We start from the raw sequence: 24078 nt of genomic DNA, 5'->3' as shown, positions 1-24078 counted from the left end.
CACTGGCTGCGCTGGCTGCGCTGGCTGCTCCGCATGCTGCCCGTAAAGCGCTCCTGGGAAATTTCTAAAGGGCAATTCTTCCTAGGTAAGTCTGCCTAATACATCAGATACAAATACAGGAATATTAACATCCCGTGGGTGGCCAGGAGCCATCTGGACGTGCCACAGAGAAGGTTCTGGAGAGACGCAGCTCTGACTCAAACCGACCGGACAGTCTGCCGGGCCAGAGCCGGCTGAGGAGCCGCCCACACGCACCCCGGCACCAACACCGCCCGCCAACGGGAAAACAACTCCTTCGGAATGTGAAAATACACCTTCTAGTCCCTACAGAATGTGGGAATGATATTCCTAAATACTACTTAGAATTTAATTTACTTCAATTTAATCTTATTAAATGCCAGATTTATGCACCCCTTATCACTGGCAGTGATTTCCCTTTCATCACATGTCCGACTGAGCGCTCCTGCAGCACCAGCAGCACGTCAGCAGCAGCTGTTGTGTTCTCCGGTGCCAGGCACGAGTGCCCCCAGACCCAAGGGCTGCGCCTGCAGCCAACGTGTTCCCGGCGGCTGCGGCTGCTGCCCGGGGCTGCGCTGCGGCGCTGCAACGAGTGACAAGCCATGGTTTGGAAACTGATCTCTCTGCTCATCTGGTGCGGCAGCAGGGATGTTATGGTTGTCACCCAAGAGCTACATCAAACCACCTGAGAGACCAAGGTCACCAAAAACCGTCGGGCTGATAAGGAGCTGACGAGGGAGATTCCAGGCAGACTGTGCTAGTCAATAAATGAGTTTAAAATAGATTCCATCTTCTCAGTTGAAATGCCAACCAGAAGCAGTGAGGCACCAGTCAGAGGGGTGGTCTCGGCAACGGAGGAGGTCAGGGTCTGTATTTGTGCCTGCTCGGGTACATGGACACCTGGAGCAGACACCCTGCTCGGACGGGGCTCTTGGTGCAGTACGCGGAGCCTGGTCCCAGCTGCGCTGCTCTCGGTGCAGGGACAGCAGTGCTACGGGGACAGCGCAGGGCCGCGGGCAGGGGACGCTCCGTGGCCGCGCGGGTTCAGTCGGGAGCCGCGGTGCTGCTGGGTCCCGGAGCAGCGTCTGGGTCCCGGAGCTGCCGCCCCCCGGCTGCTGCCCATTGGGGATGTCACGCACGCGTCCCACACCCTGCTCCCGAGCGCCTGACTCGGAGGAGGCTGATGAGCAGATGCCACCACAATTAAAGCCTCTTCCAGGCTCCATGCCAGGCAGCCAATCTGGCTGCGGCGGCCTCGGCGCTGGCAACGGGGAGAATGGGAATTGCTGTGGAGGGGGAACCGCTGACCCGCGCTGCGGGGGGAGGACGCGCGGTGCCCGAGAGGAGCCCGAGAGCAGCGCGGGCGCTGGAGCCCGTCCGCACCGTCCCCAGCTCGGTGACCACGGCCAGTGCACCAGGGCAGCCGCGGGTCCCTCGGGCCGGCGCTGCCGCAGCCGGGCGCCTCATTGCCAGCGCAGGGAAGCTGGAAACCCTCCCAGCGCGGCCGTCCCCTCCGGCGGCGCTGCCAGGACAGCGCACTAATTTATGTCCCTGCGGCACCTGGATCTGCTGCCTGGAAACAGAGAGAAGCCCAGGGACGATCTGCTGGGTGATTTGTGGCACTGCCGCACTCTGTGCGGACCGGGAACCTTTCCTGCTGTGCCCACGGCTGGTCTCCATCCCGTCAGGTTCAAATACAACTGCTCCGAGTGAATGCTTTGAGAAGCCTCGCTGTGACCTTCTTAGTCTCACACAACGATTTGCATACAAGATGTGATACATTTGGTGAAACCTTGGCCTGCATTACACGAATGCACAGAAGAGATAATTGCATTAGTCCCTCTTGCCCTTAATTGATGAGTTATACTTGCAACAGAATTATGCTTGTTAAGAGTTTTTAGCTTATCTGTAACTGAAAAAATGCAAATCAAAGGAAAGCCTGTTCTGCAACGGGGGAGTCAGGGAGCAGCAGCTGCGCGGGGCCTCTCGCGGGGACGCGCCAGCCTGCCAGCCCAAGGGGACATCGCTCACGGCCACCAAACGCCACCCGGGGACATCGCTCACGGCCACCAAACGCTGCGTGGGGACATCGCTCACGGCCACCAAACACCGCACGGGGACATCGCTCACGGCCACCAAACGCTGCGTGGGGACATCACTCACAGCCACCAAACACCGCACGGGGACATCGCTCACGGCCACCAAACGCTGCGTGGGGACATCGCTCACGGCCACCAAACGCCACGCGGGGACATCACTCATGGCCACCAAACGCTGCGTGGGGACATCGCTCACGGCCACCAAACGCCACCTGGGGACATCGCTCACGGCCACCAAACGCTGCGTGGGGACATCGCTCACGGCCACCAAACGCCACGCGGGGACATCACTCATGGCCACCAAACGCTGCGTGGGGACATCGCTCACGGCCACCAAACGCCACCTGGGGACATCGCTCACGGCCACCAAACGCTGCGTGGGGACATTGCTCACAGCCACCAAACGCCACGCGGGGACATCGTTCACGGCCACCAAACGCCACGCGGGGACATCGCTCACGGCCACCAAACGCTGCGTGGGGACATCGCTCACGGCCACCAGCGCCACGCGGGGACATCGCTCACGGCCACCAAACGCTGCGTGGGGACATCGCTCACGGCCACCAAACGCCACGCGGGGACATCGCTCACGGCCACCAAACGCTGCGTGGGGACATCGCTCACGGCCACCAAACGCCACGCGGGGACATCGCTCACGGCCACCAAACGCTGCGTGGGGACATCGCTCACAGCCACCAAACGCCACGCGGGGACATCGCTCACGGCCACCAAACGCTGCGTGGGGACATCGCTCACGGCCACCAGCGCCACGCGGGGACATCGCTCACGGCCACCAAACGCCACGCGGGGACATCGCTCACGGCCACCAAACGCCACCCGGGGACATCGCTCACGGCCACCAAATGCCACCTGGGGACATCGCTCACGGCCACCAAACGCTGCGTGGGGACATCACTCATGGCCACCAAACGCTGCGTGGGGACATCGCTCACGGCCACCAAACGCCACCTGGGGACATCGCTCACGGCCACCAAACGCTGCGTGGGGACATCACTCATGGCCACCAAACGCTGCGTGGGGACATCACTCATGGCCACCAAACGCCACCTGGGGACATCGCTCACAGCCACCAAACGCCACCTGGGGACATCGCTCACGGCCACCAAACGCTGCGTGGGGACATTGCTCACGGCCACCAAACGCCACGCGGGGACATCGTTCACAGCCACCAAACGCCACGCGGGGACATCACTCATGGCCACCAAACGCTGCGTGGGGACATTGCTCACAGCCACCAAACGCCACGTGGGGACATCGCTCACGGCCACCAAACGCCACGCGGGGACATCGCTCACGGCCACCAAACGCTGCGTGGGGACATCGCTCACGGCCACCAGCGCCACGCGGGGACATCGCTCACGGCCACCAAATGCCACCTGGGGACATCGCTCACGGCCACCAAACGCTGCGTGGGGACATCGCTCACGGCCACCAAACGCCATGCAGGGACATCGCTCACGGCCACCAAACGCTGCGTGGGGACATCGCTCACGGCCACCAAACGCTGCGTGGGGACATCGCTCCTGCCCACGCCGTGGGGCCCAAACCGACCGCTAAACCACCACGAGACACGCCTGGGTTTGCTGCCCAGTAGTCAGAACAGTATGAGGTGTCCTGTTATCAGAAATGTTCAGGAAGAGCAAACCTGGAAAGAATCTAGTGTCAAAACTTTGAAGTTCCCACTTTGAGAAGGGCAAAAATCAGCAAGTGTAATAGATATTGGCTTTAAAACCGGAGCAGCACCTTGGGATCAGTGTAACACCGACCTTTACTCCTGACCGCCAGAGGAAGCCGCCAGCAGAGCCGCCGATTAATTGAGACAGGAGAAAGGTTCAAAGAAACGAAAGGGATGGAGGCGGAAGGCGGCACCGCCAGAGGGGACGCTGGAAACAAGCGGCAGCGTAATGGGGACGGGACCGGGCTGGGAGGAAAGTCAGGAAAGAGAAAGAGCGATCGGGAGGGTTTTCCAAAGGCCGGCACAGACGTGGCCACAGGCCCGTTCAGCCGGTGCGGAGGGACGGGGACGGGATCCGAGCCCGGAGGGTGGATTTGGTGAGATCTCCTGTGCCCACCCGCGCCCCGTGACCACAGCTCCGCTGTGATCAGGTCCCTGCGTGTCCCGTGTTCCCGTGTCCGGGGACACCCTGGCTGCGCGGCTCTGCGCCTCCCGCCTGCAGAGCAGCACATCCCGTCTGCTGGCCGGGAACCGTCCCCTCAGGAGCGGTCAAACGGGAACAGTCACCCCCTCCAGCCACGAGGCCCCGCGACAAGCAGACGCGTCTCTTCGGCTGTTAAGAAGGAAGCTACTTCAGGCTCCGGATCTACTCCCACCACCGCTCCTCGTGTGGCAGTAAATGGCTCTAAGGACAGTACCGGAGGCTGCCGAAGCTCTGATAAAAGCCAAGGTGTCCCCAGCCACCGGCCCGTCCCTCGCCCGGGGCCATCCCAGGGCAGAGCCCCCGGTGTCCCTGCAGCGCCGGTGCCCGCTCCCCGCTCGGAGCCGTCCCCGCGTCCCGGCTGCCCGGCGCAGCGGCGCTGGGTCGCTCCCCATGGCCCGCGCCAGCAGGACCGGAGCTGGGCCTGACCTCTGTCCCAGGACCGGTACGCGCCCAGACTAACGGAGGGGACTGAGCTCCGCGTCAGAAGGTGAAACGCAGAGTCCCAGCCGGGCAGCTGCTCCCGCCGCGCGCTCTGTCTCCCCCAGAAGCCACCTCCAGCTGTCACCAGGCGCTCGTCACGCGGCGCCGGCGGTGAGATCCGCTCCCTGCGCCGCTGCAGGGGAGCGTCTGCACATCCACGTCCTCGTCAATCCTTCTGCAACACCGCCCTGAAGAGCTGGAACGGCACCGGGGGACCGTCCTCCCCGCAGGGGCGCTGGGCCCGCGCTGCAGCTCCCAAGGCTGCGCTCGCCTGGCCTTGGCCCCGACCCACCGCTCCAAGGCAGACGCCCCCTCAGGAGCAACTTCCCCACACAGGGACCCCAAAAACCTGCTCAGAAAAGCTGCAGGGTTGGACTCGGTGCTCGCCGCTCAGCCAGGGCTTCTCCTCTCCAGCCCTGGCAAATCTAGCACATGGAATTCTTCCATTTCCTCCTGTCCATCCTTCCTCTCCCAGTGCCATCCTCCTTCACACAGCCAGGTGTTTGGCAAAAGCAGGAACTGCTGACTTACAACAAGGTGCACGGGTGTTACACACAGACCAACCCCAGCCGAGCCCTGACCCCCAGAACGGACACAGGACACCGGCAGCCCCGTCCCACCGGCAGCCCCGTCCCACCTGTGGCCCCGTCCCACCGGCAGCTCCGTCCCACCGGCAGCCCCGTCCCACCTGTGGCCCCGTCCCACCGGCAGCTCCGTCCCACCGGCAGCTCCGTCCCACCGGCAGCCCTGTCCCACCGGCAGCCCCGTCCCACCGGCAGCTCTGTCCCACCGGCAGCTCTGTCCCACCGGCGGCTCCGTCCCACCAGCAGCTCTGTCCCACCGGCAGCTCTGTCCCACCGGCAGCCCCGTCCCACCGGCAGCCCCGTCCCACCGGCAGCTCCGTCCCACCGGCAGCCCCGTCCCACCGGCAGCCCCATCCCACCTGTGGCCCCGTCCCACCGGCAGCTCCGTCCCACCGGCAGCTCCGTCCCACCGGCAGCCCCGTCCCACCAGCAGCCCCGTCCCACCGGCAGCCCTGTCCCACCGGCAGCTCCATCCCACCAGCAGCCCCGTCCCACCGGCAGCTCCGTCCCACCGGCAGCTCCGTCCCACCGGCAGCCCTGTCCCACCGGCAGCCCCGTCCCACCAGCACCCCCGTCCCACCGGCAGCCCCGTCCCACCAGCAGCCCCGTCCCACCGGCAGCCCTGTCCCACCAGCAGCTCCGTCCCACCGGCAGCCCTGTCCCACCGGCAGCCCCATCCCACCTGTGGCCCCGTCCCGCCGCCCCGCGCTCCAGCCCGTGTCCCTGTGCCGAGGCCGCGTCCCCGTCAGCCCAGCCCGGTGCCGCTCTAGGACACAGCTCTGCAGAGGATCATGATTCCGGAACACACCAAGAAAACGAGAGAAGGTGGAACAGACAACTCATCCCTTCGCATGCAGGACACACAGAGTTATGAAGCGAGTACCATAACAAAACGAGCCGACGTCCCCAGAGGCCGGTGCAGACCCCCGGCAGGGAGAACAGCAGTGTGCTGCAGGAAACAGGGCTGTGTTTCATCAGGTACCAGAATCCTCCACAATCCTCCTCCTCCTTCGCAACCCACATGTTTGCATCACCTCAGGTTCCACCAGAGCCGAGTGAAGAACAACAGTGCCCTCTACCCAAAGAACCAGCCAAGGGCCTGCAGGCTCTGCCCAGGACCGGATGGGACAGTACGGGATGGGACAGTACGGGATGGGGCAGCACGGGATGGGACAGCACGGGATGGGGCAGCACGGGATGGGGCAGCACGGGATGGGACAGCACGGGATGGGGCAGCACGGGTTGGGACAGCACGGGATGGGACAGCACGGGATGGGGCAGCACAGGATGGGACAGCACGGGATGGAGCAGCACGGGATGGGACAGCACGGGATGGGGCAGCACGGGTTGGGACAGCACAGGATGGGACAGCACGGGATGGGACAGCACAGGATGGGACAGCACGGGATGGGACAGCACAGGATGGGGCAGCACAGGATGGGGCAGCACGGGATGGGGCAGCATGGGATGGGACAGCACGGGATGGGACAGCACAGGATGGAGCAGCACGGGATGGGATGGGGCAGCACGGGATGGGACAGCACGGGATGGGGCAGCACGGGATGGGGCAGCACGGGATGGGACAGCACAGGATGGGACAGCATGGGATGGGATGGGGCAGCATGGGATGGGGCAGCACGGGATGGGACAGTACGGGATGGGACAGCACGGGATGGGACAGCACGGGATGGGACAGTACGGGATGGGACAGCACGGGATGGAGCAGCACAGGATGGGATGGGGCAGCATGGGATGAGACAGCACGGGATGGGGCAGCATAGGATGGGACAGCACGGGTTGGGATGGGACAGCACGGGATGGGGCAGCACAAGATGGGACAGCACGGGATGGGACAGCACGGGATGGGACAGTACGGGATGGGACAGCACGGGATGGAGCAGCACAGGATGGGATGGGGCAGCATGGGATGAGACAGCACGGGATGGGGCAGCACAAGATGGGACAGCACGGGATGGGACAGCACGGGATGGGACAGCATGGGATGGGGCAGCACGGGATGGGACAGCACGGGATGGGACAGCATGGGATGGGACAGCATGGGATGGGATGGGACAGCATGGGATGGGGCAGCATAGGATGGGACAGCACGGGATGGGACAGCGCGGGATGGGACAGCACGGGATGGGACAGCATGGGATGGGACAGCACGGGATGGGACAGCACGGGATGGGGCAGCACGGGATGGGACAGCATGGGATGGGACAGCACGGGATGGGGCAGCACAAGATGGGACAGCACGGGATGGGGCAGCACGGGATGGGGCAGCACGGGATGGGGCAGCATGGGATGGGATGGGACAGCATGGGATGGGACAGCATAGGATGGGACAGCACGGGATGGGACAGCATGGGATGGGGCAGCACGGGATGGGATGGGACAGCACAGGATGGAGCAGCATGGGATGGGGCAGCATGGGATGAGACAGCATGGGATGGGACAGCATGGGATGGGGCAGCACGGCTCTGCAGGGACACTCAGAGCGTCACCAGCAGCTCCTCTCAGTGCCGGGTGCCGGGTGCCCCTGGTGAGCAGCTGCAAACGCTCCTGGCCCTCGCACACCCTGGGAACGGGTGACCCGGACAAGGCGCTGCCGGTCACTTGTGTTAAATCCATCCCCTTGTCACACCATCTGCGCCTCCAATGTCCGCGCTGGCCACCGGCAGAGACACCGAGGGGACAGCCCAGCCAGCAAGATGCTGTCACTGTTGGGCTTGTAAGTAACTTGAAGTACCCAACAATTTCAACAAAATCCAATTTCAAAATGTTTTTTAAGCACAAAACGTATCTCTTGATCAAAATGTGGTTCGAGCTCCTAATCATTACTTCAGAAAGCCCTTCCACAGGGGAAGAAGCGGCGACACCTATGGGGAGAGGCTGAGGGAGCTGGGCTTGTTTAGTCTGGAGAAGAGGAGGCTCAGAGCTGAGCTCAGCACTCTCTAGAACTACCTGAAGGGCAGTTCTAGCCAGGTGGGGATTGGGCTCTTCTCCCAGGCATCAGCAATAGGACAAGGGGCCATGGGCTTCAACTCTGCCAGGGGAAATTGAGGCTGGAGATGAGAAAGCAATTCTGTGCAGAGAGAGTGGTCAGGATTGGAATGGCTGCCCAGGGAGGTGCTGGACTCACCGGCCCTGGAGGTTTTAAACCGAGATTGGACATGGCACTTAGTGCCATGATCTAATAAATGGACTAGAGTTGGACCAAGGGTTGGACTCAATGATCTCTGAGGGCTTTTCCAACCCAGTCCATTCTGTGATTCTGTGACACGCGCAGCAGCTGCACTGCTACCCGCAGGCACCCAGGCACCAACCGAGCACAGCCCTGCCACGCCGTTAAATCCTCTGTCTGTCCTCAGAAAAAGAAGAAATGTCAAAGACTAAGCCCACTAGGAGCTCAGTTAACATGGTTTCAAGTATGAGTTATTTTGACACTATGATGTAGCAAAACAGCTGGAAATGTTGCCACAAATAAGTGGGCAGACAAGGAGCAGCAAGGAGAGGTCTCTGCTGCGCAGACCCACGGCTCCCTGACATGGCCGACCCCACGTCCTTCCACGGGAGCAGAGCGAGGTAACGCGGAGACGACCCGAGGAGGAGGATCCTGGTGCCGCCGTCACTGCGCAGGCAGAGCAGCACAGCTCGCGTCGGTCCCAGGCTCCCAGCACACGCTCTGCACAGCCCCAAGCGCAGCTGGTGCCTCTGGCTGCGCCGGAGCCTCCAGCACACGCTCTGCACAGCCCCAAGCGCAGCCGGTGCCGCTGGCTGCCCCGGAGCCTCCAGGGCACCCGCACACCCACCTCCTGCCCCACCGGTGCTGCTGGGGAACAGCTGCACGTCCTGAGTGCCGGGGAAGCAGCCGCTGGAAACCACGACCCCGCTGGTCTGCACGTGCTCTCCAGCTCACCTGTGGTGACGCAGCTCGCTCAGTTTAAACCAGCTTCCCCACACCCCCCTCCACACAAGCAGGTTGTTACGGGGGAGCAGACAAGAGCGCAGTGTTTCCTGGAGCAGACGGTGCAGCTTCTCTGCAAACAAGCCGCCCGCGAGACAAACCCCGCGGGGTGACGCCGACTGTCCCTGGCAGCACCCGGAGCTCCCGCTCCGCCTCGCGCCCCGTCCCTGTCCCCGTCCCCGCCCGCGGCTGCTCGCACGTGTGTGCGGAGCGTGCGGCTCGCTGTGCCTCGCACCCCAGCTCGTCTGGTCATTTGTGGGTGCTGCCTCCCAAGAGATGGGCAGCGCCGTACGGCAGCTCCGTCTGTCCCACCCTGGGACAGACAGGCGGATCTGCTGCACAACGGGAGTGTGAGAAGCACCAGGGAGGGTCAGGGGGGAGATGACGGCGCAGGGTGAAATGAGCCCGGTCGGGAGGGCCGGAAGAAATACATTTAGGGAATGCAGAAAGCTGGAGTTCTTTCCCAAAGGCAGCTGAGCAGCAGAGCGGGCAGGACCCGGCAGAGCCAGCGCCGCAGCCGCCGCGGCCGAGGGCAGAGCCGGCCCAGGCGCCCTCGCAGGAGAACCTGCCCCGCCACAGGAGAACCTGCCCCACCGCAGGAGAACCTGCCCTGCCACAGGAGAACCTGCCCCGCCGCAGGAGAACCTGCCCCACCGCAGGAGAACCTGCCCCTCCGCAGCAGAACCTGCCCCGCCGCAGCAGAACCTGCCCTGCTGCAGGAGAACCTGCCCCGCCGCAGGAGAACCTGCCCCGCCGCAGCAGAACCTGCCCCGCCGCAGCAGAACCTGCCCCGCCGCAGGAGAACCTGCCCCACCGCAGCAGAACCTGCCCCGCCGCAGGAGAACCTGCCCCGCCGCAGCAGAACCTACCCCAATGCAGGAGAACCTGCCCTGCCGCAGGAGAACCTGCCCCGCCGCAGCAGAACCTGCCCCGCCGCAGGAGAACCTGCCCCACCGCAGGAGAACCTGCCCCGCCGCAGCAGAACCTGCCCCGCCGCAGGAGAACCTGCCCCGCCGCAGCAGAACCTGCCCCGCCGCAGCAGAACCTGCCCCGCCGCAGCAGAACCTACCCCAATGCAGGAGAACCTGCCCTGCCGCAGCAGAACCTGCCCCACCGCAGGAGAACCTACCCCACCGCAGGAGAACCTGCCCCGCTGCAGCAGAACCTGCCCCACTGCAGCAGAACCTGCCCCACCGCAGCAGAACCTGCCCCACTGCAGCAGAACCTGCCCCACTGCAGCAGAACCTGCCCCACCGCAGGAGAACCTGCCCCACCGCAGCAGAACCTGCCCCACCGCAGGAGAACCTGCCCCACTGCAGGAGAACCTGCCCCACTGCAGCAGAACCTGCCCCACCGCAGCAGAACCTGCCCCACTGCAGCAGAACCTGCCCCACTGCAGCAGAACCTGCCCCACTGCAGGAGAACCTGCCCCGCCGCAGCAGAACCTGCCCCACCGCAGGAGAACCTGCCCTGCCACAGGAGAACCTGCCCCGCCGCAGGAGAACCTGCCCCACCGCAGGAGAACCTGCCCCTCCGCAGCAGAACCTGCCCCGCCGCAGCAGAACCTGCCCTGCTGCAGGAGAACCTGCCCCGCCGCAGAAGAACCTGCCCCGCCGCAGCAGAACCTGCCCCGCCGCAGCAGAACCTGCCCCGCCGCAGGAGAACCTGCCCCACCGCAGCAGAACCTGCCCCGCCGCAGGAGAACCTGCCCCGCCGCAGCAGAACCTACCCCAATGCAGGAGAACCTGCCCTGCCGCAGGAGAACCTGCCCCGCCGCAGCAGAACCTGCCCCGCCGCAGGAGAACCTGCCCCACCGCAGGAGAACCTGCCCCGCCGCAGCAGAACCTGCCCCGCCGCAGCAGAACCTGCCCCGCCGCAGCAGAACCTGCCCCAATGCAGGAGAACCTGCCCTGCCGCAGCAGAACCTGCCCCACCGCAGGAGAACCTACCCCACCGCAGGAGAACCTGCCCCGCTGCAGCAGAACCTGCCCCACTGCAGCAGAACCTGCCCCACCGCAGCAGAACCTGCCCCACTGCAGCAGAACCTGCCCCACTGCAGCAGAACCTGCCCCACCGCAGGAGAACCTGCCCCACCGCAGCAGAACCTGCCCCACCGCAGGAGAACCTGCCCCACTGCAGCAGAACCTGCCCCACCGCAGCAGAACCTGCCCCACTGCAGCAGAACCTGCCCCACTGCAGCAGAACCTGCCCCACCGCAGCAGAACCTGCCCCGCTGCAGGAGAACCTGCCCCGCTGCAGGAGAACCTGCCCCACTGCAGCAGAACCTGCCCCGCCGCAGCAGAACCTGCCCCACTGCAGGAGAACCTGCCCCACCGCAGCAGAACCTGCCCCGCCGCAGCAGAACCTGCCCCGCCGCAGGAGAACCTGCCCCACTGCAGGAGAACCTGCCCCGGCGCAGCAGAACCTGCCCCACTGCAGCAGAACCTGCCCCGCCGCAGGAGAACCTGCCCTGCTGCAGGAGAACCTGCCCCACTGCAGGAGAACCTGCCCCACTGCAGCAGAACCTGCCCCGCCGCAGGAGAACCTGCCCCACTGCAGGAGAACCTGCCCCGGCGCAGCAGAACCTGCCCCACTGCAGCAGAACCTGCCCCGCCGCAGGAGAACCTGCCCTGCTGCAGGAGAACCTGCCCCACTGCAGCAGAACCTGCCCCGCCGCAGGAGAACCTGCCCCGCCGCAGCAGAACCTGCCCCACTGCAGCAGAACCTGCCCCGCCGCAGGAGAACCTGCCCTGCTGCAGGAGAACCTGCCCCACTGCAGGAGAACCTGCCCCGGCGCAGCAGAACCTGCCCCACTGCAGCAGAACCTGCCCCGCCGCAGGAGAACCTGCCCCGCCGCAGCAGAACCTGCCCCACTGCAGCAGAACCTGCCCCACTGCAGCAGAACCTGCCCCGCCGCAGGAGAACCTGCCCTGCTGCAGGAGAACCTGCCCCGCCGCAGCAGAACCTGCCCCGCCGCAGCAGAACCTGCCCCACTGCAGCAGGACAATCTGCCCCGCCGTGGCAGATCAACGGGCAGCTCATTGCCTTTCCCTCAAAGCACGAAAACACACGCGGGTTAAAGGAACGTCCTAATGCCATCCCCGAAATGTCAGCCCTGAAAGCTGCTCTCTCTGAATTCCAACGGAGATCACGGTGCATTTCCCGCACTGCTCGGCCCGTCGCAGTCACCCTGCACCTGCTCCAGCGCAGTCCCGGGGTGTCTGCCCCGCAGGCCGCTGCCTCCCCAGCAGAACGGCTGGACATGGCCCCGACTCACACGGCTTTGTGCCCCAGCAAGGTACGGCCGGGCAGAACCTGCACCAGCGCACGGCCCGACCAGAACCCTCACCAGAACCTCCACCAGCGCACGGCCCGGCCAGAACCTTCACCAGAACCTTCACCAGAACCTCCACCAGAACCTTCACCAGAACCTTCACCAAAACCTCCACCAGAACCTTCACCAGCACACAGCCTGGCCAGAACCTTCACCAGAACCTTCACCAGAACCTCCACCAGCGCACGGCCCGGCCAGAACCTTCACCAGAACCTTCACCAGCACACAGCCCGGCCAGAACCTTCACCAGAACCTTAACCAGAACCTCCACCAGCACACAGCCCGGCCAGAACCTTCACCAGAACCTCCACCAGCGCACGTCCCAGCCAGAACCTTCACCAGAACCTTCACCAGAACCTTCACCAGCACACAACCCGGCCAGAACCTTCACCAGAACCTTCACCAGAAGCTTCACCACCGCACGGCCCGGCCAGAACCTTCACCAGAACCTCCACCAGAACCTTCACCAGAACCTTCAGCAGCACACAGCCCGGCCAGAACCTTCACCAGAACCTTAACCAGAACCTCCACCAGTGCACAGCCTGGCCAGAACCTTCACCAGAACCTCCACCAGCGCACGGCCCGGCCAGAACCTTCACCAGAACCTTCACCAGCGCACGGCCCGGCCAGAACCTTCACCAGAACCTTCACCAGAACCTTCACCAGCACACAGCCTGGCCAGAACCTTCACCAGAACCTGAACCAGAACGTCCGCCAGCACACAGCCCGGCCAGAACCTTCACCAGAACCTTCACCAGCACACAACCCGGCCAGAACCTTCACCAGAACCTTCACCAGCACACAGCCAGACCAGAACCTTCACCAGAACCTTCACCATCACACAGACAGACCAGACCCTTCACCAGAACCTTCACCAGCACACAGCCAGACCAGAACCTTCACCAGCTGCCGAGCCACGCCGAACCTCGGCCAGCAGACACCGCGCTGACCCTGACGGGAGGCGGCAGAGCAGCCCCGTGTCCACGCAGCTCAACCTTCTTCTGTGCACACACGTCATGGCCTCAAACCAACGACCTTCTGCAAACCATCTGCACCTGGAAACTGCGCCCGAGCTTTGTCTGGAGAAGTGAAGCCTGGCAAGAGCCAGACCATGGCAGGGGATACGCCAGCAGCCGACGTGCGGACAGCTGCAAACATCCACATCTCCGCTCCAGCTCTAGTGTTTAAGCACCATCTGTCTTTCACATTTCACTACACAACTTCAGTTTGACCAAACATGTAACGTCCTCCAAGAAAGCAGCCGGCAAACCTGGGCTCCCACCTGCAGGAAGGGCTTTAAACCACCCCACAGCAGCTGGTACAGGGACACGGGGTGACAGACCCACAGCAGCCAGTGTGGAGACACGGGGTGACGGACCCACAGCAGCTGCTACAGGGACACAGGGTGACTGACCAACAGCAGTTGGCACGGGGACACGGGGTGACGGCCCCACAGCAGCTGGTACAGGGGACACGGGGTGAAAGACCCACAGCAGCTGGTACAGGGGACACGGGGTGACGGCCCCACAGCAGCTGGTACAGGGGACACGGGGTGACAGACCCACAGCAGCTGGTACAGGGGACACGGGGTGACAGACCCACAGCAGCTGGTACAGGGGACATGGGGTGACGGCCCCACAGCAGCTGGTACAGGGGACACGGGGTGACAGACCCACAGCAGCTGGTACAGGGGACACGGGGTGACGGCCCCACAGCAGCTGGTACAGGGGACACGGGGTGACGGCCCCACAGCAGCTGGTACAGGGACACGGGGTGACGAACCCACAGCAGGGCCCCCGTGAAGTCGTGGTGGCCTCCAGGACCACGGCACCGCCGGGCACAGACAACCTGTGTCAGGAGCTGTTGAAGGAGGAAAGTTGTTTCTACAAAACCGGGGTCCTGGCGCCTGACCCCAGCGGGGGGAGGACCCAGAGACACCAGACCGTGAATCCGTCCCGTGAAACAAAGTCTCTTTGAACTAATCCCAGAGTGCAGACTGATTGCTGCATTTGAAAAGTCAGGCTGGGGAAGGGTAACCAAGGAGCCAGGAATCCGTATTTTCAATAAGTCAATAAGGGGAGGGGGCTGTTAGAAGTAGATGAATGAGACAGGTAAACTGAGGCAGGGTCGGGTGGTCCGTAAACCCTGCCGTACCAATGAGGAAACTGCGGCCGGGACTGGGGGGATACAAGCGGGGGCTGTTTGCCCTGTTCCGTGTGCCGACCGTCAGGGACAACACCCGCTGTTGCAAAATCGCTACTAAAATCTGCTTTGCTGAGAGATCCTGCCCGGGCCTGTTCTATTGACAAGCCGATTGTTTCCTACAACCTGCAGCTGCTGCCGCCCCCGGGAACAGCAAATCCCCGCTGGGGGTGCTGAGACGGGGCTCAGGGCTGCCCGGGCAGAGCCGCGGCCGCTCGGCGCCGGAGCAAACACCTGCAAACCGCCGCTTCCTTCTGGAGTCTCCTAAACCACACCGCGGGGCTGCAGGCTCAGGTCACAGCCCGTGTCTCCTGCTCCATCACTCGCTGTCGCCGGCACAACACCTGGCACTGCAGCAAAAGGCACTGGCGATCACGGTCCTCACGCTGTACCGCACACCTACCGCGGATCCGCGGCGTCACCGGGGGATGCCAGTGCACTCAGCGATGTGAACCAACACCCCAGATACAGTTCTTCAGATGCACCCACCACCCATTGCAAAGAGCGGGCAAGCCCTGAGCCTGCTAGAAACTTGCAGTGAGCAGTTCTGACCTCGGGGCCGCCCGGTGCAGCCACTGGACACTGGATCCAGCACAGCTTACCTTGCCGCGGGTCGTACTGCCGCATCTGCACCTCCTCCACGCATTCTGCCGGGAACCAGCCGGTCCTGCCCTTCACGGTTCCTTCCCAAAAGCCACCTTCGCCGATGCTGAGCACTGCGGGGAGAGAAACGGCACGTGAGCGCCAGCAGGGCTGCGAGAACGGGCAGGCAGAGCCGCCACCGCGCTGTCGGTGCAGCGGGAACACAGCGGGCGCAGCGCAGAAAACGTGTCAGTCGGGCACGGGCTGGAGGAAGAAAGCACCTCCAGGAGCTTCTCTCCCCCATGTCCAGCAGAGAGACGGTGTAGACACGGGTGCCCATGCAGCCGCGTGCTGTGAAAGCGCACCCTGAACGGGCAGCACCCACCCGTGTCAGGATCCTTCACGGGACCCAGACAGCACACGGGCTTTGGTAAAACCCCTTCTGGAAAGACGCTGCCCACCGTAACTGCTGACGGCCCGGAGCACCCGCAGCCCGTGAGGAAACGGGAGCACAGAGGGAAGGGAACTGGCCAAGGGGCAGCACGAGGCACCTGGGAACTGGGTGTTAAAAACACCGCGAGCCGCTTCACTGCGAATGACCCGGCAAACAGGACGGGGCTGCGCTGGCACAGCAGAATTCTCCCAAGCCATTAAGCCTTGGGTTTATTGCTCAAAGCTGAGAGAAAACGGAAAGGAAGTCTTGAAGTGTGCTCTGAGGATTAAATGAATTCACAGTCAAGGAGATTTTAAGGGAGAATCACACCAGAGTGTCCTCATTAAACCAGGGAACCGTCAGCCTGAGCTCAGCAGCCGCGGCTGCACAGGACGGCTCTGGGGACACCGGTGCCCATGCTGGGGAGCGACGGACACAGCCAGCGCCCCCACCACACCTGGAGCACGAACTGGGACCTGCAGCCAGCACCCCCACCACACCTGGAGCACGAACTGGGACCTGCAGCCAGCACCCCCACCACACCTGGAGCACGAACCGGGAGCAGCCAGCACCCCCACCACACCTGGAGCACGAACTGGGACCTGCAGCCAGCACCCCCACCACACCTGGAGCATGAACTGGGACCTGCAGCCAGCACCCCCACCACACCTGGAGCATGAACCGGGCCCCACCGCCAGCGCCCCCACCACACCTGGAGCACGAACCGGGACCTGCAGCCAGCACCCCCACCACACCTGGAGCACGAACCGGGCCCACCGCCAGCACCCCCACCACACCTGGAGCACGAACCGGGACCTGCAGCCAGCGCCCCCACCACACCTGGAGCACGAACCGGGACCTGCAGCCAGCACCCCCACCACACCTGGAGCACGAACCGGGACCTGCAGCCAGCACCCCCACCACACCTGGAGCACGAACCGGACCCACCGCCAGCACCCCCACCACACCTGGAGCACGAACCGGACCCACCGCCAGCACCCCCACCACACCTGGAGCATGAACCGGACCCACCGCCAGCACCCCCACAACACCTGGAGCACGAACTGGGACCTGCAGCCAGCACCCCCACCACACCTGGAGCACGAACCGGACCCACCGCCAGCACCCCCACCACACCTGGAGCACGAACCGGGCCCCGCAGCCAGCACCCCACCACACCTGGAGCACGAACCGGGCCCACCGCCAGCACCCCCACCACACCTGGAGCACGAACCGGGACCTGCAGCCAGCACCCCACCACACCTGGAGCACGAACCGGGCCCACCGCCAGCGCCCCCACCACACCTGGAGCACGAACCGGGCCCCGCAGCCAGCACCCCACCACACCTGGAGCACGAACCGGGCCCACCGCCAGCACCCCCACCACACCTGGAGCACGAACTGGGACCTGCAGCCAGCACCCCACCACACCTGGAGCACGAACTGGGACCTGCAGCCAGCACCCCCACCACACCTGGAGCACGAACTGGGACCTGCAGCCAGCACCCCCACCACACCTGGAGCACGAACTGGGACCTGCAGCCAGCACCCCCACCACACCTGGAGCACGAACCGGACCCACCGCCAGCACCCCCACCACACCTGGAGCATGAACCGGGCCCCACCGCCAGCGCCCCCACCACACCTGGAGCACGAACTGGGACCTGCAGCCAGCACCCCCACCACACCTGGAGCACGAACCGGGACCTGCAGCCAGCACCCCCACCACACCTGGAGCACGAACCGGACCCACCGCCAGCACCCCCACCACACCTGGAGCACGAACCGGGCCCTGCAGCCAGCACCCCCACCACACCTGGAGCACGAACCGGACCCACCGCCAGCACCCCCACCACACCTGGAGCATGAACCGGACCCACCGCCAGCACCCCCACCACACCTGGAGCACGAACTGGGACCTGCAGCCAGCACCCCCACCACACCTGGAGCACGAACCGGACCCACCGCCAGCACCCCCACCACACCTGGAGCACGAACCGGGCCCACCGCCAGCACCCCCACCACACCTGGAGCACGAACTGGGACCTGCAGCCAGCACCCCACCACACCTGGAGCACGAACCGGGCCCACCGCCAGCACCCCCACCACACCTGGAGCACGAACCGGACCCACCGCCAGCACCCCACCACACCTGGAGCACGAACCGGACCCACCGCCAGCACCCCCACCACACCTGGAGCACGAACTGGGACCTGCAGCCAGCACCCCCACCACACCTGGAGCACGAACCGGGCCCACCGCCAGCACCCCCACCACACCTGGAGCACGAACCGGGACCTGCAGCCAGCGCCCCCACCACACCTGGAGCACGAACTGGGACCTGCAGCCAGCACCCCCACCACACCTGGAGCACAAACCGGGCCCCACAGCCAGCGTGGCTCCAGGGACAGAACGGGCTGAGCCTTCTGCTACAAAAACCACTGCCTGCAAATGCATGTTGGATGTCAGCTGTCGCCTCCCAGCTCCCGCGGCCAGAGCCCCCGGCTCCTGCAGCCAGAGCCCCCGGCCCACGGCAGCAGCTTCTGCCAGACACACCTGGACTGGTCTGCGACACTGAGAAGGGAACGGAGCTGGGGAGGGCCTGGAGCACAATGTGATGGAGCGGCTGAGGGACCTGGGGGTTCAGCTGGAGAACAGGAGCTGAGGGGAGACCTTCTGATCTCTGAACTGCCTGAAAGGAGCTTGGAGCCAGGGGGGTCGGGCTCTGCTCCCCAGGAACAAGCGCCAGGAGCAGAGGAAACGGCCTCAAGTTGCGCCAGGGGAGGTTGAGGTTGGATGTGGGAACAATTTCTTCCCCAAAGGGCTGTGGGGCATTGGAACAGGCTGCCCAGGGCAGTGCTGGAGTCACCATCCCTGGAGGGCTGGACAGACGGACATGAGGTTCTCAGGACATGGGGCAGGGACAGGGTGGGTTATGGTTGGACTCTGTGACCTTGAGGGGCTTTTCCAACCAACACGATTCTGTGATTCTACAGTTTAAAAACGCCTCCCATGTGACCATTACATTTCCCACGGCCACAGAGGAAACGATTGTCATTCCCGGAGCACCCAGGAGAACAAAGCCGTGCCTAACACAGGAGAGAAAAAAGGGAGGCGAGAATCATTAACAACCTTTCCAGCTGTTCCCCATTGACATATCATATCCCGAGCGCCCAGATATTACCCGTTCTATCCAGAGAATGGCTGATGTGCATCTCTCACTTGAATTCGGGCACTCACGAGGCCAATTAACGCCCCATCCTGGCCAGGGAGCAGCGGGGAGCAGGCACCTCCGTTCTCAGGTTACTGCGGCTCACAACGCCTTCCTAACCCAGCGCTCTCCGGAACACATTGTGAATTAATGCGTTAGATTTAGTCTATAAAATACTACAGATCAAGAGAAACTGTTGCATATCACCCGAAAGTGATAAGCTTTTGATAAATCCTTTGGAACACATTGCAGTGCAGAATCTGTAATGGCAGTTCATTTGACACCCAGGCAGGAGACGAGCGCGGCGGCAGCGCGGGGTCCCCGCGTCCCGACCCCCACGCGCTCGTTGCCGCAGCCCCGGCGGCAGCACAAGCTCCGAACAGCCAAGCCCACCCACCAGAGACCCCCGGGCCAGCACAGATGGGGCGTTTCTTGGGCTTCGTCTGAGCCTCCAGAGCCCCCAGCGCAGAGAGACGACTCTGAGCTGGGTTCTCGAGCTCCTCGGCAAACCCCCGAGAGCAGGTGAAGGAAAGGGCTGACATGGGCTCTATTTCAAACTTGCACCATCTTATCTTACGCTTTTCCCATGGCTGTTTCTCCAACTTTTTAATCACAGCTTAACCCTGCGGCTTTGGGAGCAAGCGCCTCATTGAAGCTCGGCTGCGATCACAAACGCGCTGGGGGAACATGAGGGTTCCCGGAGCTGCTGTCCCGGGGTTTGCAGACAGGCCCTGGGACCCGACCCAGCACAAGGACAGTGGCCCCGCAGTCCCTGGACGCCCCTCCGGCCACCGGGACCCCAACGAGGGTGAGGAGCCGGTCACCAGAAGGGCCCTTTGGCAAGGGGCTGACGGTGCCGAGGGGACCAGGCACGGGGAGGCCTGGCCGAATCCTGCTGGCGGGGCTGCGCCACAGCCGGGCGCAGGAACAGAGCTGGGCAGCGGGAACGAGCCCCTGGTGTGACAGCAACCCCAGGAGCCAGCCCCGGGGCCCCTCGAGCAGCTCCGGGATGAGCCCTCTGGGAACAACGGACTTGGTGCCGCCAGGCAAGGCAAGTGTCCTACAGCCTGTCACCCCGTGCCACCCTGACACCCCGTGCCACCCTGACACTGGTCACGCTGTGCCACCCTGACACCGGTCACTCTGTGCCACCTTGACACCAGGCACTCTGTGCCACCTGATCTGACACCCCGTGCCACCCTGTCACCCCATGCCACCCTGACACCGGTCACGCTGTGCCACCCTGTCTGTCACCCTGTGCCACCCTGACGCCGCTCACTCTGTGCCACCCTGCCTGTCACCTCTGTGCCATCCCACTGCCTGTCACCTCTATGTCACCCTGTGTCACCCTGACACTGGTCACTCTATGCCACCTTGTCACCCTGTGCCACCCTGCCTGTCCCCCTGTGCCACCCTGCCTGTCACTCCTGCATCACCCTGCCTGTCATCCTGTGCCACCCTGCCTGTCCCCCGTGCCACCCTGCCTGTCACCCGTGCCACCCTGCCTGTCCCCCGTGCCACCCTGCCTGTCACCCGTGCCACCCTGCCTGTCCCCCGTGCCACCCTGCCTGTCACCCGTGCCACCCCACTGTCCTGCACCGCCCGGTCCCTCCCCGCAGCTCCTTCAGCGTGTCAGCTGCACCTTCTGCCCCAGCTGGCAATGTCCGCGCTAATCACTGTGAAATTCGCTCTCCTCGTTAGCGCAGCGGTGCCTTCACACCAAAGGCGCTGAGGGAGCCGGTCTGTGTGCGCTTTTCCTTTCCTGGCCCGGAGCCGCAGCAGCCCCAGCACCCAGGAGCCCTGGCGCTCCGGGCCAGCGGCTGCCGCCGCGTCCCTGGGTTCACTGCCCGCCCGGGGACACACGGGGCTGGAGGGACACGTGTCCTGCCCAGAGCCACGTGCCAGCGCTGGGGACACAACCCCGGGCCCAACGGCTGGCGGATCCACTGGGCTTCCCGCTCAGGAACAGAGCGAGGGGTCGCGCACGCGAGCTCACCGCACCACGGGCCGCGGTGCCACCGCCACGCCGGGACTGCTGTGCGGGCAGCTGTAATTAGTCACCAAATAAACACCTGAGTTACGGCGGTGTTTGCCGTCCCGCTGGCAGAGGGCACACGTGCTGCCACCTCCCGCCAGCAGGGTCGGGTTCACCCCGTGCCGCGTGTCGCCCAGCCCAGCGCAGACACCACAGCTGCTAATGAACGATGCGCCGCCCCACGGCGGCCGGAGCCAGCTCCCCAAAGCAGAGGATCAGATTGCGGGTATCCAGGCACCAGCCCTGCGGGCAGCACGGGAAAAGCAAACACGCGCAGCCTGATCTGCACGGCAAACAGGACTCGGCTCAGTCTCTTCTCTGGAGCTCTTCTTGAGATGCAAATGCTCCTGCTCTCCAAAGGTTATGATGCTGTCACCATCTGGAACAGCTCCAAATCCTGTACTTTATTTCCCACTGCTCTCGTCCATGCTTTAGAAGCTCTGCTAACACCTCCCAATGGAAAATTTCCCTTCTCTAGTACGTTGTATTCCCAAATTTGCGGAGCAGAGCTCATCCAGCTCTCCAGAGCCGCTGCTCTGCCCCTGTTCGCCCGGCTCTCCGATCACACCGCGCTCCTCAAGACCGGCTGTTGCTTGAGGGTTGGAAGGACTGAAGTTGCAGCCTGTCTGGCACCAAGCTGAGCACAGACCTTAAGGTAACAGCATTGGAATGCAAGGAAAACGTTAAAGTTGTTCGTATTTCACCAGTTTGTCTCTGACGGCCTCACATGAGATAACAGAAAAATCTTGCCATGAAGATGATGGAGTGGAGCATCTCCCGTGTGAGGAAAGGCTGAGGGAGCTGGGGCGCTGGAGCTGGACAAGAGGACACTGAGGGGGGACTCATTCATGGGGATCAGTATGGAAAGGGGGAGTGTCAGGAGGATGGAGCCAGGCTCTTCTGATGACAACCAGGGACAGGACAAGGGGCAATGGGTGCAAACTGGAACACAGGAGGTTCCACTTGACTATGAGAAGCAACTTGTTGGGGTGAGGGTGGCAGAGCCTGGCCCAGGCTGCCCAGGGGGTTGTGGAGTCTCCTTCTGTGCAGACATTCCAACCCCCTGGACACCTTCCTGTGTAACCTCAGCTGGGTGTTCCTGCTCCGGGGGGATTGCACTGGATGGGCTTCCCAGGGCCCTTCAACCCCGACATCCCTGATTCCGTGTGAACCGGGCAGGAGCTCTGGGCTGGCAGGTTGAGGCGCAGACGGTGCCAACAAGCTCTGATGCCACCACAACCCACGCTTGGCACACCAAGGGGACAGCGCTCGGGTTCAGCCGGGCTTAGCAGGGCCTGACTTGCCCTGTGGACGCCGTCTCTCGGCAGCCGCTCCCAACAAGTCTCTCCTAAGGCCTGGTTCATTTTGTGCCCGTTCTCCGCAGCGCCAGCCCAGGGCCGGCCGGTGGCAGAGCCCCCTCCCTCACACCGCGCAGGCAACGCCACCGCGGCCAGAAGAGGCTGGTGCTGACGGGGAACAGAGGTAAAGGGTCTGCTGAGGCGTGTGATCGCGGGTGCAGCAGCCACCGGCTCTGAAGGTCACCGGTAATCTGCATAGCTATAAACATGGTAATGAGGCGCACAGCGAGCCACGGTGGGATGCGCACACATAGTGCTTAAATTTGCTCTGAAGAAGTGAACAAACGAGACATACTGGGAGAAAATGACTCAAGGAAGGCAGAGCAGATCCCGTCTGGACGCAGAGCGCGGCCGGCCCAGGGCCGCCCCGGCGCCGCGCTGCAGCCCCAGGAGCGCCACGCTCCTGAGCCGGGTGTGCCCGCCAGGGTCCCCCACCCTGCGGCTGCGGAGGAGCCGCTGGAGCCACCGGGCTCCCCCGGCCCCTGCCCGCCCTTGGAGCACAACCCCCCTCCACTGCTGCCACCAGGGACCCGACCCATCCCATGCCATTCGCAGCCCCTGCTCCTCTCCAAACGCGTCTCCCAGACCGTTCTGTGCTGCCCCTGCACGCTCTGCCGAGCCTGCAAACCTCTCCCTTGGAGAATCCACCGTAGCATCCTCCAGGTCTTGTGGAAAATTCCCCCCGAACCGACGCCTATGGAGCCCAGCCAGCTGCAAATGACGAGGCAGTTGTCCTGACCAAAGGCGATTTTTTTTTTCCCTTGTCTTCCATTCATTTCCATCTCACTCAACCCTTAGAGCCTACACACAGGGCCAGCTCCTCCAGAGCGCCTCGGTGCGCCCGTCTGTGCCGCCGGCTGCTGTGCTGCCCGAGCCGCAACCGCAGCCCCGGCATCTGCCCTGCCCCAGCGTCTCCCCTGTCCCTGCCCTGCCCCTGCCCGTAGCCCTGCCCTGCCCCAGCGTCTCCCCTGCCCCTGTCCCTGCCCCTGCCCTGCCCCTGTCCCTGCCCTGTCCCTGCCCCTGCCCCTGTCCCTGCCCTGTCCCTGCCCCTGCCCCTGCCCTGCCCCTGTCCCTGCCCTGTCCCTGTCCCTGCCCCTGTCCCTGCCCTGTCCCTGCCCCTGTCCCTGTCCCTGCCCCTGCCCTGCCCCTGTCCCTGCCCTGTCCCTGCCCTGTCCCTGCCCCTGTCCCTGCCCCTGTCCCTGCCCTGTCCCTGTCCCTGTCCCTGCCCCTGCCCCTGCCCTGTCCCTGTCCCTGTCCCTGTCCCTGCCCCTGTCCCTGTCCCTGTCCCTGCCCCTGTCCCTGTCCCTGCCCCTGCCCCTGCCCTGTCCCTGTCCCTGCCCCTGTCCCTGTCCCTGCCCCTGTCCCTGCCCCTGTCCCTGCCCCTGTCCCTGTCCCTGTCCCTGCCCCTGCCCCTGTCCCTGCCCCTGCCCCTGTCCCTGTCCCTGCCCCTGCCCCTGTCCCTGTCCCTGCCCCTGTCCCTGTCCCTGCCCCTGTCCCTGTCCCTGCCCCTGTCCCTGCCCCTGTCCCTGTCCCTGTCCCTGCCCCTGTCCCTGTCCCTGCCCCTGCCCGTAGCCCTGCCCCTGCCCCTGCCC

The 24078-nt window shown here is 64.2% G+C and overlaps 1 protein-coding gene across 3 annotated transcripts in view; it reads right to left on the bottom strand.

The window, feature by feature from the left end:
• Positions 1-24078, bottom strand: part of SHANK3 (SH3 and multiple ankyrin repeat domains 3) — a 393528-nt gene that overhangs the window by 136516 nt on the left and 232934 nt on the right. For all 3 annotated transcript variants that reach the window (XM_082076373.1, XM_082076372.1, XM_082076371.1), the window contains exon 14: positions 15470-15583. In XM_082076373.1, the coding sequence (XP_081932499.1) occupies positions 15470-15583 (114 nt within the window). The remainder of the gene's footprint in view (positions 1-15469; positions 15584-24078) is intronic.

Source organism: Streptopelia decaocto (assembly GCF_964273445.1).
Source record: "Streptopelia decaocto genome assembly, chromosome: 1".
NCBI classification, from domain to species: domain Eukaryota; kingdom Metazoa; phylum Chordata; class Aves; order Columbiformes; family Columbidae; genus Streptopelia; species Streptopelia decaocto.
This window is presented reverse-complemented; position numbering and strand designations above follow the sequence as displayed.